This window comes from Vespa velutina, chromosome 1 (assembly GCF_912470025.1).
Source record: "Vespa velutina chromosome 1, iVesVel2.1, whole genome shotgun sequence".
NCBI classification, from domain to species: domain Eukaryota; kingdom Metazoa; phylum Arthropoda; class Insecta; order Hymenoptera; family Vespidae; genus Vespa; species Vespa velutina.
In genome coordinates this window covers 10580323-10594975 of record NC_062188.1, presented here as the reverse complement: position 1 = coordinate 10594975, position 14653 = coordinate 10580323, and the positions used below count along the sequence as shown (strand labels likewise).

At 30.3% G+C, this 14653-nt stretch overlaps 1 protein-coding gene across 3 annotated transcripts; it reads right to left on the bottom strand.

Annotated features, from left to right (window-relative positions):
• Positions 1 to 584: 584 nt before the first annotated feature.
• LOC124955762 (coiled-coil domain-containing protein 170) lies at positions 585 to 14181 on the bottom strand. 3 transcript variants are annotated; one of them, XM_047510657.1, is made up of 15 exons: positions 13801 to 14181; positions 10323 to 10418; positions 10119 to 10250; positions 9749 to 9937; positions 9134 to 9403; positions 8570 to 8714; positions 8328 to 8500; positions 7994 to 8194; positions 7767 to 7910; positions 7558 to 7635; positions 6839 to 7002; positions 6653 to 6761; positions 5419 to 5655; positions 3453 to 3622; positions 585 to 2752 (listed from the first exon to the last, which is right to left on the bottom strand). In XM_047510657.1, exons 1-15 carry the CDS (start codon positions 13987 to 13989, stop codon positions 2602 to 2604), a joined length of 2448 nt encoding a protein of 815 aa, XP_047366613.1. In that variant the 5' UTR covers positions 13990 to 14181; the 3' UTR covers positions 585 to 2601. The 3 variants fall into 3 exon arrangements, with proteins under 3 accessions (XP_047366613.1, XP_047366631.1, XP_047366621.1); XM_047510675.1 differs by lacking the exon at positions 13801 to 14181 and adding an exon at positions 11151 to 11573; XM_047510665.1 differs by lacking the exon at positions 7558 to 7635.
• Positions 14182 to 14653: the final 472 nt, after the last annotated feature.

The following is a 14653-nucleotide window of genomic DNA, read 5'->3' as shown; positions in this document are numbered from 1 at the left end:
GATACCTTTGTGATGTAAGAAACGTCTAGTAAAATTTACGCGTTTCCAAAGATCGCTCATATAATCGAGAAGTGCTCTCTCGGCTTCATTTACTTCGTTATGCGTTTATCTTTTTATTTGGATTTAGTGAAATTACTTTTATTTTCCATTAACAAGACGTTATCACAGGTAGTATTATTTTTATAACCATGTTATTTTTAAAAATATACAGTCCAGGATGTATAATCATTAAGACTTTTAATAGTTCTATGTTTCTCTTCCTTTTTTTTTATTTCTTTTTTCTAAATAACAACCTAGAAAATTTTCTACTCATTACAAATTATTATATGTTACTATTTTATTCGATATATATATATATATATATATATATATATATATATATATATACATATCAATTGATAAAGCATTATTAATTAAAATTAAGAGGTATTAAAAATAAATGGGATATAAATTCTAGTAATTAATAACTTTTATCGCTTTTTGAATATTACATTAAAAATAATGTAGTAATAATATATTAATTTGCATTTTAATAAATCTATATATTAAACTACAGATAATTAATAATTCCAACAAAAGTTTTGTATTTTCAAAAATTATATCCGAAATATACATTAAACGCTTGAAACATTTGAAACCCCATTTTTCCATCTTTCTTATATGTATTTGTATTCAAAAAGGGAGACCTTTTAAAGGCTCGTTAAAGAACGATCCGCCCTCCGAACGGTGTTGTTAACGGTGATGAACAGTGAGCGTGTAATAAAGAGCGTAACATTATCTCATTATACAAAAGAATGAGCAACGAGTGGACTAAGTATGTGTGTGTGTGTGTGTATGTGTGTGTGTGTGTGTACGTGTACATGTACGTGTACATGTACGATCCGAGTTCTGGCAAGACGATTTTTGATGAGTAATTACGATATTCGAGTATATACCGTTACGTTCATATCCATTTTCCATCGCTTATGGTCGCTCATTTGCAACATAGGACCATGCATGAAAATTGGAACCATGTCGATCGGAAGTGGAGCTTCGAATTATCGGTTATACGAGAAACAACTTGAAAGAAATGTGGATCTGCATCGTATGTTAGTTAAATAGGTAAAGTTGGCCGATCGTGATTGAGATTGACGAGCATATCAATATCTCCTTTATAGAAGTTAAGCTCTCATGATAGATTTTAATGTAAAATTATAGTTTTGATGTCAAATTTTAAAAAAAAGAAAAGGAAAAAAACACACACAGACATACACATTACAATTTTTAGGATATATCAGTGAAAACAATGATACATAATTTTATTTTTATAATGATACATTAACTTTTTTATAAGAATAGTGTTTTGTGCGTCATAGGAGTGATTTTTAATAAAAAAAATTTCAACATTATCATTTCATTGTCATTTTTGAAATTTGTTTGATCCAACCTGTTCTTGTTTTTATTTATACAGGTAACAAAGAGTTCACTTTCGATGATTTTTAAAAATTTTCAATGATCCGTAAGTGTTCCTTTTTTACGAACCAATTCCTCGAAGTGAGAGTTGTATTTAATCCGGTATCGAAAGGAGATATTAGACGAAAGTTCGTAAAACACTCGTTTGTATATGACACGATGTAAGTAGCTTGGAAACAAGTTTCACAATTTATTCTTTTATTTCATACTGATGTAGGATCGAATAGATTTGAAACAGTAGCAATGCTTATAAAATAAAAAATATTCTTTTTGTTCAAAACTATATTTCAAATTAATTATAGAGGTTGACCATTAATTATACTAGAAAAAAGAAATCATTATAATAGAAAAAAATATTAGAAAGCTACAAAAAGATCATTTAATATCTAAGATCGTTATAGATCGTAAAACGATTTCCATCACGGTCAATGCTTGCGACTGTGATGTCGTTGAATCGAAAAATTATATCGATTTATAAGCGCTTAGTTATCAACTTATATAAGTTATAATTACTCATATTATTATCTTGATTGACCTCGAATAACGAAGAACACTTTTCTTTTGTAATATGTAGTCACTCGTACTATTCCATTCTCTGTCGTATTAATAACTGCAGAAAAAATTATAAATATGATTACGAAATGCTGTACTAGATTTTTGGAAATAAAAAAGTGAAGGTTCATTCATCGTACAAAAATTTTGTTTACAAAATTATTTCTGACAATAATAATAATAATAATAATCATAGATTATTACTAATAATCATAGATAATATATAACAATATATGTACATATATGAATGTTTGATTACTTTCATTTGTTAAAATTTTCAACTTCATGTTTTTAGATTAGATCTTTGACTTACATTTTATGTTATCAGGAAATTATAACGTAATGCGTATTTGTGATTAGGAAAGATAAATCATTTCAATGATCGTGGCGAAGTAATGTTGTTCATATATAAGAAATATTTTCTTTCAAGTTGCAGGAAAACGATCGTAGAAGTCGTCCGTTTAGACGATATAAACAGTTCGCTTTACGCATCGTTTCGTCCGTATATAAATCTAATAAGAAGCGGAGATCGACGATCAGAGGCTGTCGTCATTGATTCAAAAGAACAACCGTTCAAACGTTGAATCTTGGCCGACGTCACGGAAGTAGGCTACTCCTTACGGGTCTCTTGTTAAAATCATCCTCGATGTCATGTAAATCTGGTGGATCTGCAAATCCGCTGTCTTCGTAACGCGTACATCGAGAGCCGGGTGACCTTGGTGGATGAATCGAATGAATCTGATGAATGCTATGAACAATTTTTTAATAAATTCAATATTTTAGTTGATGATTGTAAAAAATACACACCTAACATAAAGGTGTGTATTTTTATTATATTTATTATATATACTATATACACGCAACTGCATATAGTATATATAATTAAATATAATATAAGTGTAATTAAGTACAAATAAGTACGTACATAAAAGTACACACTTATATATATTTACGTGTACTTATATGTACACTTTTATATGTATTTATCATATATATGTAATATATATAATTATATTACAATATATATTTTCTTTTAAGTTCGATGCAACAGAAAATAAATGATAAATAAAATTTTTCCATATTTCTTACTTACACTTTATTTAAGCCATTTAAAGAATTCCAAATGAAATTCTTTAAATGGAAAATCGATCTTACTTTAATTTCAATAAAAACAATATACAATTTAAATCATTGAATGATTTACTAATTTAAAATTTCTTCGTTGAAATTATAACAATGTAATCTCGTTGAAGTTTCTTCTCCTTAGATAGAATTAACGAGGTACAAAGAAAGACGGAAGAAAAGATAATACAAGAATTTATTTTCTGTAGAATATTTCCAATTCTGAAAGTATAGAGAACGATCTTCGTATTTTCCTGCTTAGGACGGCAAGAACACGCTCGTTCTCAAAGTTATTCCCTATCTCGTTAATATTTAACAAGGATTACCTCGTGCACCTTGAGGGACTCGCTTCCAGTGGTTCGTCGTATCTACGCGAGAGCATGGTGAAGTCGCGATGAGCTGCCACCATTTTCTGCAGTCGCGTAATGATCTCGTAATCGGGAGTGCAGATTGGCTCCGACAATAATTTCACTATGGAGACGCGGAAGCTCTGCAACTAAAATAGGATATGAACGATTTGCAAGTTGTTGTATAGATATATCTATGCATACAACTACTATAGGAACATTCACTATCACAAGTTAGATCGTCGAAAATTGCTTTACGTTGGGATGAGTTGATATAATCAAAGATACCAAGGACCTATCGAAAATCGATTCTTCTATTCTGGGTTAGGGTTAACGTTTGCGACCTAACATTTTCATTCATTTTCAAGGATAAGAAAAGGTCTTGATAAAAATTACAGGGGTCTAATTCGTTCGAACGATCACAGAGCATCCTTTTTTTTTTTTTGACGCTCCGTCGATTAAAGTTATTTTGAGCAACGTTGGTTAATCATAAGGAAATCTATCTAGATATATTAAAATCTAAATAAATATATTTATTATATTTATATGCAAATGAATGTTCTTTATGTGAATGTAAGAGATTAAAATACTACGTTATAAAATTTTTCATTAAAAATAATTTTTTATACATACTTATAGAACCAAGAGAAAAAAAAAAGAAGTATTATTTTGCAAGTACCATCGAAAAGTTCCATCGAATTCGTAATTCGTTGACTAGTGACTGGCACGTGCTAGCTCGAAGAAAAGTAAAAGACGGTTTCGCGAGTCGTTTCAAAGTACCTTCGGTGAATGCGAACGTGACTCGAATGAAGATCGACAAACGACGATGTCGTATTCGTTACGAAAAAGAAGGAGACAAAGTTTTGCCTTCTCTTGAAGAGTAGCTTTATGTGACCGACGAGAGAGCGAGTAGCAATAACGCGAATGGATGTCATCTGCGCGTAGTCGGTGAGATTGCTTCAATGAATTAACGAGTCCGTTTGGCCTCTGACTCGAGAAGTAATGTTACTAACTCTAGATCGTCAACGAGATTCTTGTCTTACAAAAACATCAAAAGGACCACTGTTCTTCATATATTCGATCATCTATATAAGATAAAATGATTTAAATTGATTGTTAATTATATCAATGAGAACGAATAAGATGTTACATCGCGACATCACGATACATGTTTCTATTCTCTCTTGTTTTTATTCTACTTTTTTTTTATATGAAAGATCTCTTCTACTTTATGTATTTTTAGATACTACTCATACGTTAGAGCAAACGTATGCCTATGAAAAAAGATGAGTCAGGAAAATAGAGAAATAGTTTATTCTCTAGGCGTGATATATCACAAGAAAAGTGACGAATATTTTGTAAGTGATCCGTATAGGAATTGATTTTGACAAATAAAGAGGATGCTTTTACGGTCTCGTTTCAGCTCTAATTTTACGGACGACGTGAAATGACGGAGTCAAAAGGTTCTGTATTTTAACGGACATATCGAATTCGAAAATACGGATCACCAAGCGAACCGCGTTCGAATTCTCTTATAGGGGTCGAATGCAAGTAGGTTTTGTAAAGGAATCACTATAAATCAAGATTGCATAAATTCGACTTCGCGTGCCGAATACGTAATGTCTTATTTGACAAATGTCCTGTGGTAAAAGTTTCAAAGAAATAAAAATTTGTTCAAGTATTATTTTTATACCAAATTTTATAATAAAGTTAAATTATAAAAATTATTTACATACATATATATAATATATATATTCTTATAAATAAATATTTATATTATTTATATATATATATATATATATTTTATGAATAAATATTTATATTATATATATATTTATATATATATATATATATGTATATATATATATATTATAAATAAATATTAACAAGAATATATCAAAAAATTATGATCATTGATTACAATCTGTTGCGTGTACGTGATTACCTGAGATTCTCTTCTAGTAACATCGGTGAGATTTTGCTTCACCTGCGCCAGCTCATCTCTAAGAAGCTGCAGAGAATGATCGTTGATAGATCTTTCTTGCTCAGCCGTCTCAGACGTCGTTCTCATTTGTTCTTTCAACATGGACAGCTTTCTGGTATAACGCGTTCTCAACATCTCGCTTTCTACGAGACGTTTCTGGAGTTCCTCTATCTTCCTACTTCTTTCTAATGCCGCTATCTGTATCAAGGAAACATAAAACAAGCATTCGTTGTTTTTAATCTTAATGTAGCAAACGTCATGAATATAAAGCAGAGTTGACAATTATAGATAAATCGTTTGAATCTTCTTATCAATTTTTTCTTGTTGTTGAATATAAATAATATCTAATAATCAATATATCTGAAAATATATATATATATATATATATATATATATATATATATATATATACATGTGTATAATATGTATTAGGGGGACCGGAAAGTAATGTCGCTTTCTTAAATTAAATTCAAATGAATAAATTTTTAACAAGTTTTTATTTTTAATCACAATCAAATATCGACATATGCAGAAACGACATTACTTTCCGTTCCACCTAATATTTATGTAATAGATGAACAAATTCTATGGATTAAAAATGTATATATGAGATCTTATTTCATGATATAAACATTTACATAACTACAATTTCCGAAGTATTGAAACAAAAATGGCTATAACTTTGAAACAATGTCAAATAGGATGTTTATATACATATGTTTATACCTATTTTTTTTATTGTGTTTGTGTCTTCTGTCATGTTATGATATATCCTATACAAAATAATATACCCAATATATTATTTTATATTTTTACAATAATAGATCTTTAAATATTTTTTTGTTTTTATTGAAAAACAAATATAATAATACATAATGCCATTTTTTAATATTATTTTTTATTATTTCTATACACAAATTTATTACTTTTAAAAGAAGATATGATTGAGGTGGCCAATTGGTTAAATCGTATCTTTTACATTACTTTATAAAAAAACTGATAATAAATTAATTTGTTCTTGGTAAAAGATTGCACATATAATGATAGGTATCTTAAACATTAAGCTACAATATCCAATCTATTAACGTAAAAAAATTTTTACCATATAGGTAATACAACATAAAAAGGTTTTACGTGATACGATTTGAATAACTCTCTCGTGTATATATGTATTCATTATTAAAATATATAATACCTTGTAATCAGCAGCTTCTGTTAATTGAGCACTCAACTCTCGATTTCGCGATTTTTCTTCTGACAATTGTGATTGCAATCGTTCGACCTGCTTCGTTAACTTTTTCGCACTAAAAATCAAGAAAATGATAATATGTTTTTCTTTATCATTGTTTTAATTCACCGTATTCGATGCAACATCATTCACCGGAGATTCGCCTCATCCCTCTCGCTCTGCAACAACGACTTTATTCTCACGCTGTCCTCCTGAAGAGATAGTTTTCTACGCAGAAGATCCAAGTGAAGATCTCGTCTTTGCAGTTGCTCCCGCAGGGTTCTCACGCGTCGTTGCAATTGATAAACCACAGACGTCTAAGTGACAAAATAAAAAGTACATATACGTTTGAAGGTACAAACATTTATGAAATAAAAATTTTCTCTAAGGAATGAATCTTAAAATAACGGATTGTGATAATTAATGTCTAAAGTACGATGGAATTGCAAACGATGAAAATTATCTTATGGAAAATTCGTAGAATTAAAATATATGATCTATATTTATGAATTTCATCATGATGAATTTATCGTGAACTTTATATCTTTTATATGAACTTTATATATTATTATAAGCGTACTTTAAAAAAAACAAAGATTCCGTGCAAATAGGTATCTAAAATGAGAAAATATAAAAAAAGAAGCCGATCCGGAACTATACTTGAGAAACTAATGTACTATTTATATACGAAGCCTGCAAAAGTTGGATAGAGTTGGATCTCTACGAATTTCACGAAAAAGCCGAAGGATTCTGTCAGGATAGCATGGAACTATAAAAAAATAGAAGTAAAAAGGAGCTAAATTCGAAATGAGAAGCACGAGAAAGCGCTAAAGAGGAATATTCTTCTCGACTGGTTTGGAGTTTGGGCTTACGTCTTTTGGGGAGGGAAGCTCGTGAAAGGATCTCTCACGACGAATCCTTGGTAATGTTGTGTAGCTGGAGTACAAGTACTGGATTACGCGAACAGTAGAATTTGCATAGGATTTGAAATAGAAGAAGAAGACACAAGAAGAGATATTTTAAACGTCGTTAGAAAAAAAAAAATATAATAAATAAAAAATTTATTGATCGTGTCCTTCACCTTATCTACTAATTTATCCGTTTCTAATCTGGCGAGTTGTTCGGCCCTTACAAGGAAGGATTCAATTTGTAGTTCGATTCCGATGTCCTCCGAAATTTCCTCGATTTGCATAGCTTTTCCCAATCGTTCGAGAAACGTCGTGAACTAAGAAATTCGTGGAAAAAACATAATTCACTATGTTCTTTCTTACGTTTTCGTTTACGATAAAAGACATTTTGTAAGATCACCGTTTGTTTGTCTCTACGCAAAGACTCTTTGGTGAGCTCACAGCTGGTTAATTCAGCATCTAATTTGTGTATCTTCGCTTCGAGACTCGATCGTTCCTCTTCAAGGTGTCGCATTTTCATCATACTGGTCTCTAGCATCTCGCTTTGACGATTGGCAGATTCCGTGGCAGCGTTCACTTTCTCTCGTAGGTTTTGAAGTTTCTAAAAATTAGAAAATTTAAAAATCAAAAAATTTAAATGAAAAAATACTTATACCAGTCGAATTTATATCTAAAGCATATGAAAATCTTTTCTAAAGTATCAGAATAATGCATCACAGATAAAAGCAAAGTACCAATGCTTGATCTTTGCTCTCGGCAAGGATCTCTCTAATCCGATCCTTTATCGCATTTTCGTGAGATTCCACGAATCTACTCGGTGTACTCAATAGAATCGCTAAAGATTCCAATAAGTGTCTTAGTTCTGTTTGCAAACGTTGTTCTTTTTCCTCGCGATTCTTCAAATCATCTAAAAAAAAAAAAGAAATAAAAATCAATCGTATTTCGTAAACGAAACGAGCATTCATTAAAAATTTACCTCGTAATTGGCAGATCACTGCTTCCTGATTGGATATATTTCCTGTAGCACTCGTTATATTTCTGTTCGCGTTCACCAATTTATCTCTAAGATCGTTCATCTCTCTTTCGGCTACCCTGTATTGCATTTCCAGACATTCTTTCTCCTGACAAACATAACATATTTTTTAACAATGGTACCAACATTTTTTCTCTTAATTTATCATTCTCTGTCTAAGATTCTTCATATTGATATTATTATAGTATTTTTCCAATCATCTTCAAAAATTGATTTATAAATAAATGTCATTATAAATAAAAAGTTTACACAATTAAATGACATTTATCTATGAATTAAAACAACAAATATCCAAAATGATATAACTATAAAAATTCTAATTATAAAATATTGTATTTATTAGTTGGATTAATAAATAAATAGATGTCATTTAATTATAACAAACTTGATTTTATTATAACGTAATTTATTTATAAATAGATTTAATAAATAAAATTGATAAATTAATAAGTATCATAATAAAAATTAACGTTTTCTTTGCACATTTAATTTCTCTTATAACTATACCTGTCGTAAGCGTTCCAAATCGACCAGTTGTGTAGACACTTGCCTCTGGAGTTGTTCTTTTTCTGTGGTAATGCGATCTAGCGAGTCCCTACAACTTCGAAAATCATTCTCAATATCGCTAAGTTGTGTTTCGATTGTAGTGCCCCTGTTCCGTAACCGATTCACTTCTTGCACCAATTCTTCCGCCTTGTGGATAACGACTTCCGGACTGTGATGTGCCGTTTCACAGTACTCGACGTTCAGTGCATGTGCGAGTCGCCGCACAAAATCCTTTTAATGTGAATGCGATTTAATTAAATATCGTTAATTTTGCAACAGTATTTCGTGAAGCAAATAATTAATTTTTCAATAAACAATGATAGTTCCATTTAAATTTTATATCCAAAGGTTCAAATATTTTAATGAGAATGTTTTAGTACATTGATCGTTCAATAATTTGTAAAAATATAATTAAAATAATTAAACAAATTATCTTTAAAATAATTACTCACTTTTAAAAATAAAATAAGAAATACGTTTAGAATTTCTCATTACAATATTGTTGTTTACGAAACACATTTTAACAAAACTTTTCTATTTAATAAATATTAATTTATATAAGAAAAAATAAAATACCTGAAGATTTAATCTCGCTCGTTCTTTTAATTGTATCTCCTCGGAGAAATTATGCTCAAGCTGTCGAATCTTCCTCTCGTATTCCCTGACCTTCTCTTCGTGATATTTGACATCTCGCTGTAGACCTTGTATCGTGATCTCGTTCCTTCCTTGACTCGCATAAAGATTTCTCTCTCGCTCTTCCAATTCCTGTAGATTAATAAAAATGTAGAAAATATTTATAAAGTATATATGTATAAAGTAAATAAAAGAAGAAGAAAGTAAAATGAATCTTAATTAAAAATCATTATTTTCAAACAGATTTATATATATATATATATATATATATAATAAAAACGTAGATATATTAAAAAGAAAATAAATATCTCGCCTGTATGCGTTTCTTTAGACTGGAAACGATAGAATTCTGTCTGGCAGCTTGTTCCCTTAACTGATCGGCTTCTACCTGAAGTTCTACGACCCTTTGGTCCCTTGATCTGACGGTGTTTTTCATATCCTGCAGCTAAGAAGGAAAAGCCGTTAAATTAATAATCCGACCGATTTAGCCGTCGGAACCGTACGGAAATCGTTTTACCTCGAACATCAGCCTGTCTCGCTTGTATTCGAGAGCTGCCAGCTCGCTCCTCAATGTAGTCGTCAAGTCATGAGTCATCGCATCCCCTGTGTCCAACTGTAAACGAAGAAAGGGATTCTTATACCTTTTTCCTTTTTCTTCTTTTCTTTCTCTCACATTCCTGCTTCGCAAACTTTAAAGAATCGAAACGGACGAACGGAAATGAACGTAAGCTTTGTGAAAAAAAAAAAAAATACAATATATCGTTATATTCAAAATCAAAATTAAAACATATATATAAATATAATATTAATGTATTTAAAAATTGAATAATAATGAATATATATTATAAAATATGGATTTATATAAAAATTAAATCAAAATGAATAAAGATAATATAGAATATAATATTTATGAAAATATAATACATATAACAAGACAAATTAATTAAATCGATTCCAACTTTCTACATTTAACTTTTTACATTACATATAATCGTTTAGATATTTCCGATAAATTTTTCATAGACTTTTCTTTTTTCTTAGAAAATATTAATCCTAATTTGTCATTAACAAATACTAATACTTTCTACAATGTTAAATTAGAGCTAAATAATCACAATTTTTCTATAGGATAGATAAAAGAGATAAAGAAAGAGAGAAAGAGAAAGAGAAAGAGAGAGAGAGAGAGAGAGAGAGAAAGAGAGAGAAAGAGGGATGGAAAGGAAGAGAAAGAAAGATATTGTATAAATTCATAAATCGTAATTCTCTCCTACTGTAGAGGATTTTATTAAAATGATTTATTACTACATCTGGGAAGTTGATCGTTAAGAGTAAAAAATTAGTTTACTTGGCGGAAGAAGGCCGTATTCTCCTTTATCTCCTACTCCTTCATAAATGCCGAGTGAAAATCACTGTTTCTACTATGTGGATTATCTTATTCGCACACCATCAACCACCGTTGAAACATATTTTCTCATCTAATAGAATAACTGGAAGGAAAAGTAATTGCATTTCATCTTTCTTAGACATTAATGCTTACGCATTAACAATCACCTTTTTGAATTCGCAACTCATTCAAGAAGACTATTTTCGTAACGCGTTAATACAAATACAACGAAATATTATTATTTCATAAAAATATTAAAAGAGAAATATTCTCTTAAAAATCTTTTTCGTTTCATCGATCACGTTTAATTATATTAGTACCTTTTATTATATTGGGCGTCTTAAGCATATGAATATAAAAAAAAAGCAATCAAATATTTATTTATATTAATGTATATATACGTATATTATTAATTAATTATTTGTAAATAAAAAGTATATATATATATATATATATATATATATATATATATATATATATAGAAGAAATTTGTCTTATCTTTTTTTAAATAAACTTATAATGGAATACTTCTTATCATCGAATTCACATTTTCTTGACAAACTTTAAATAGAACGAACGAGCAGTAGTCATCGTTTTTATTCTCGAAAGGACTGAATAGTTGAACTTCAAGCGATTCGTGCCAATTTTTACGAAAGTTCGTAGTTCTTGTTCTATATGTATGCGAAGAAACGGAAGAACCTTAGCGAATCGGTAGACATATTCTTGTCTACTAAGGATAGCAAAGGTGACGTTCCATACTCAACACGAAAAATCACTACGACCCGACTCTGAATACGCGCTGATATCAACGATAAGATGTACACGACGAAAGATATACTCTCTTGAACTCTATCGGTATGATATGGAAGCAAAAAGGAAATCACGAAATTAACATCTTACATAAAGTAAAAAGAGTAAAATAAGAGAGTAGTTATTTTTATTTTTAATTAAAAATTAATTACTTTTATTTTTTGCTTTTTTTTATATAGTATATTTATATAGAGTATATATATATATATATATATATATATATATATATATATGGTTTGATTATATAAACTAAAAGTTAACAAATATAAATTATGTCAAAATATTATCAAAAGATAAAGTAATTTTTTCATTAAAAATGACATTTATTTATTTTATTTTTTCTTATATAATGTAATATATTTTATAGCGTTTAATTCAAGATTACCAAAAATAGAAATTCTCTTTTTTTGAGAACAAAAGTGAAAGGAACTTACTTAAGTATTCTTACAAATTTGTTTAGAAATATTCCTATTAGCACGTATTGCACGTATATTTATACGGATTCGAAAACGATCATAGAAAGTACGAGGTGAATGCATTTATAACATCATTTACAGTTACTATCAGAAGGGAGTTATTACATAATAGATAATATATCGATTATCGATATAACATATCGACAATTTCAAAATTTAGAAGGAACATTTCCGAATCATCGATATACATACATACATACATATTTACAAATGTACACACATATATATATATATGTATATGTACGTATTTCATACAAATCTATAAAAATTCAAAGGAAGATAAAATTTTCTTTATATATTATCTATTTATAAAAAAAATTTTCATATCGTTACTCATATAATTTTAATAAATTTACGTGAGTTGACATACAAAAATTCGATTCGTTCGTTTTGAACACAGAACGAAACGATGAGGAAACGTGAATAAAATCGTTTATTATTCGTTGTTGATACTAATATGGATTAAAGAATGAACGATGAAATAGGAATGGGAGATAATTTTAATGAAACCGGAGGTTCTCGAAAGAATAAATAAATTGAAGCTCCGTTCACGTGGAGGATCGAAAAGGCGCGTACACACGGACCTTCAGTGGAACTGCTAAAATCGATTCTGTGTAACGCTATGGCAACGCAACCCTTATTCGCATGCAACTCAATACATTTGCACTTCGCCGGGTACCTCGTGCACCTCACATTGAAGCGAATAAGAGAAAGAGAAATAGAAAGAGAGAGAGAGAGAGAGAGAGAGAGAGAGAGAGAGAGAGAAAGAGAGAGAAAAAGAGCGAAAGGTAGGATTAAAGTGGGAATAAAAAAGAGAGCACCGTTTCGATGTATAAGGGTCGCAATAACGACACTTACACGTGACGAAATTATGAAATTACGATTCAACGCATCAATTAAATGAACCACTCGTAAATCCGACAACGATGAAATTCCAAAAGGTTTTGACGGGCTGACGCGCTTTTATGGTAAACGACGAAGAGGAAAACAAACTTTTCGATCAAACCACGAAGAAATTTTCGATGGAGCTTAATGATAAAATTTAAAATTCGATAAACGTAAACTACTTTCTCGATGATATGCTCAATTTTTATATTTTATTGACAGAAATTTTATATCTTCAAAATAATAATAATTTTACATTGAAATTAAAAAAAAAAAAAACTTAAATAATCATTTTCTTTTGCAATATCTTAATATAAGAGAGATAAAGAGAAAGAGAGAGAAAGAGAGAGAGAGAGAGAGAGAAAGAAAATAAGGTGCGCTTGAACAATATTCAAGTTGGTGCGATAGAGTGTGTGAATCGTGTTGTGAGATGGGTAGACCTTGCGAGGGGACGAGATGCAAAGAGTCTCGAATATCCTGAGATTCTCGTCGGTAGACTCGTCGGTCTCCTTTGGCTCCTTTTTTTCCTTCCTCTCCTTCTTCTCGTGCCTCTCGTACCTCCTCATCACCATCTTGTTCTCCTCCTTCTCCTCTTCTTCCTCTCCCTGCTCTTCATCACGATCGGCCATCCTTCTCGCGTCTATTCGCAACGACTATCGCTCACGGCGATCGTTTCGACCTCGGCCGACGACGAGCATTCTCCTCCGTCCTCCCCGACTTTCGACAACTTTTCTTCTTCTTCGTCTTTTGCTTCTTGCTATTCGCACTTTCGCCTTTCCAGAGAAAACGCCGCCGTCTATTGCCGTTGACGACTAGAAAACCTTCCGGCACCAATAATCGAACCTGTGAGAGCGAGAGTAACCCTACTTTGTTTATACTCTTATCCGCTGGTATAGACACGTGGGCCGATCGAAATCTATCGATTGTCCTCAAATTTGGAACTTTATATTTTCTTTTTTATTTCTTTGGAATATTATTTTCGTTTTTTTTTTCTTGCATATATATATATATATTTTTTTTTTTTCTTTTTAATAAAGAATAATATTCAAGTTATATGAAAAATAATATTCTCTTCGTTTTGTGTCTCATTATATTTTATCGTCTTTCGATTTCATTCAGAATTATAACAGATATTCGGTCGTTATATTTTTTAGTTGTAATAGTAGAAATCTTCATTGTCGATTGTGATGATAAACTATTAACTGCAATATCGATGGATTATCACGCATCTTACCAAGAAGTGAGTATTGATCCTCGGTAATGTAAACGACAAACGATCACGAAGACATAATT

Coding starts and splice junctions, on each gene's coding strand:
- LOC124955762 (XM_047510657.1), bottom strand. CDS start 13,989: ATGGCCGATCGTGATGAAGAGCAGGGAGAGGAAGAAGAGGAGAAGGAG. Junction 7,003..7,557: donor AGCTTCCCTCCCCAAAAGAC/GTAAGCCCAAAC, acceptor TTTGTCACTTAG/ACGTCTGTGGTTTATCAATT. Junction 2,753..3,452: donor AGTCCCTCAAGGTGCACGAG/GTAATCCTTGTT, acceptor AATTGTTCATAG/CATTCATCAGATTCATTCGA.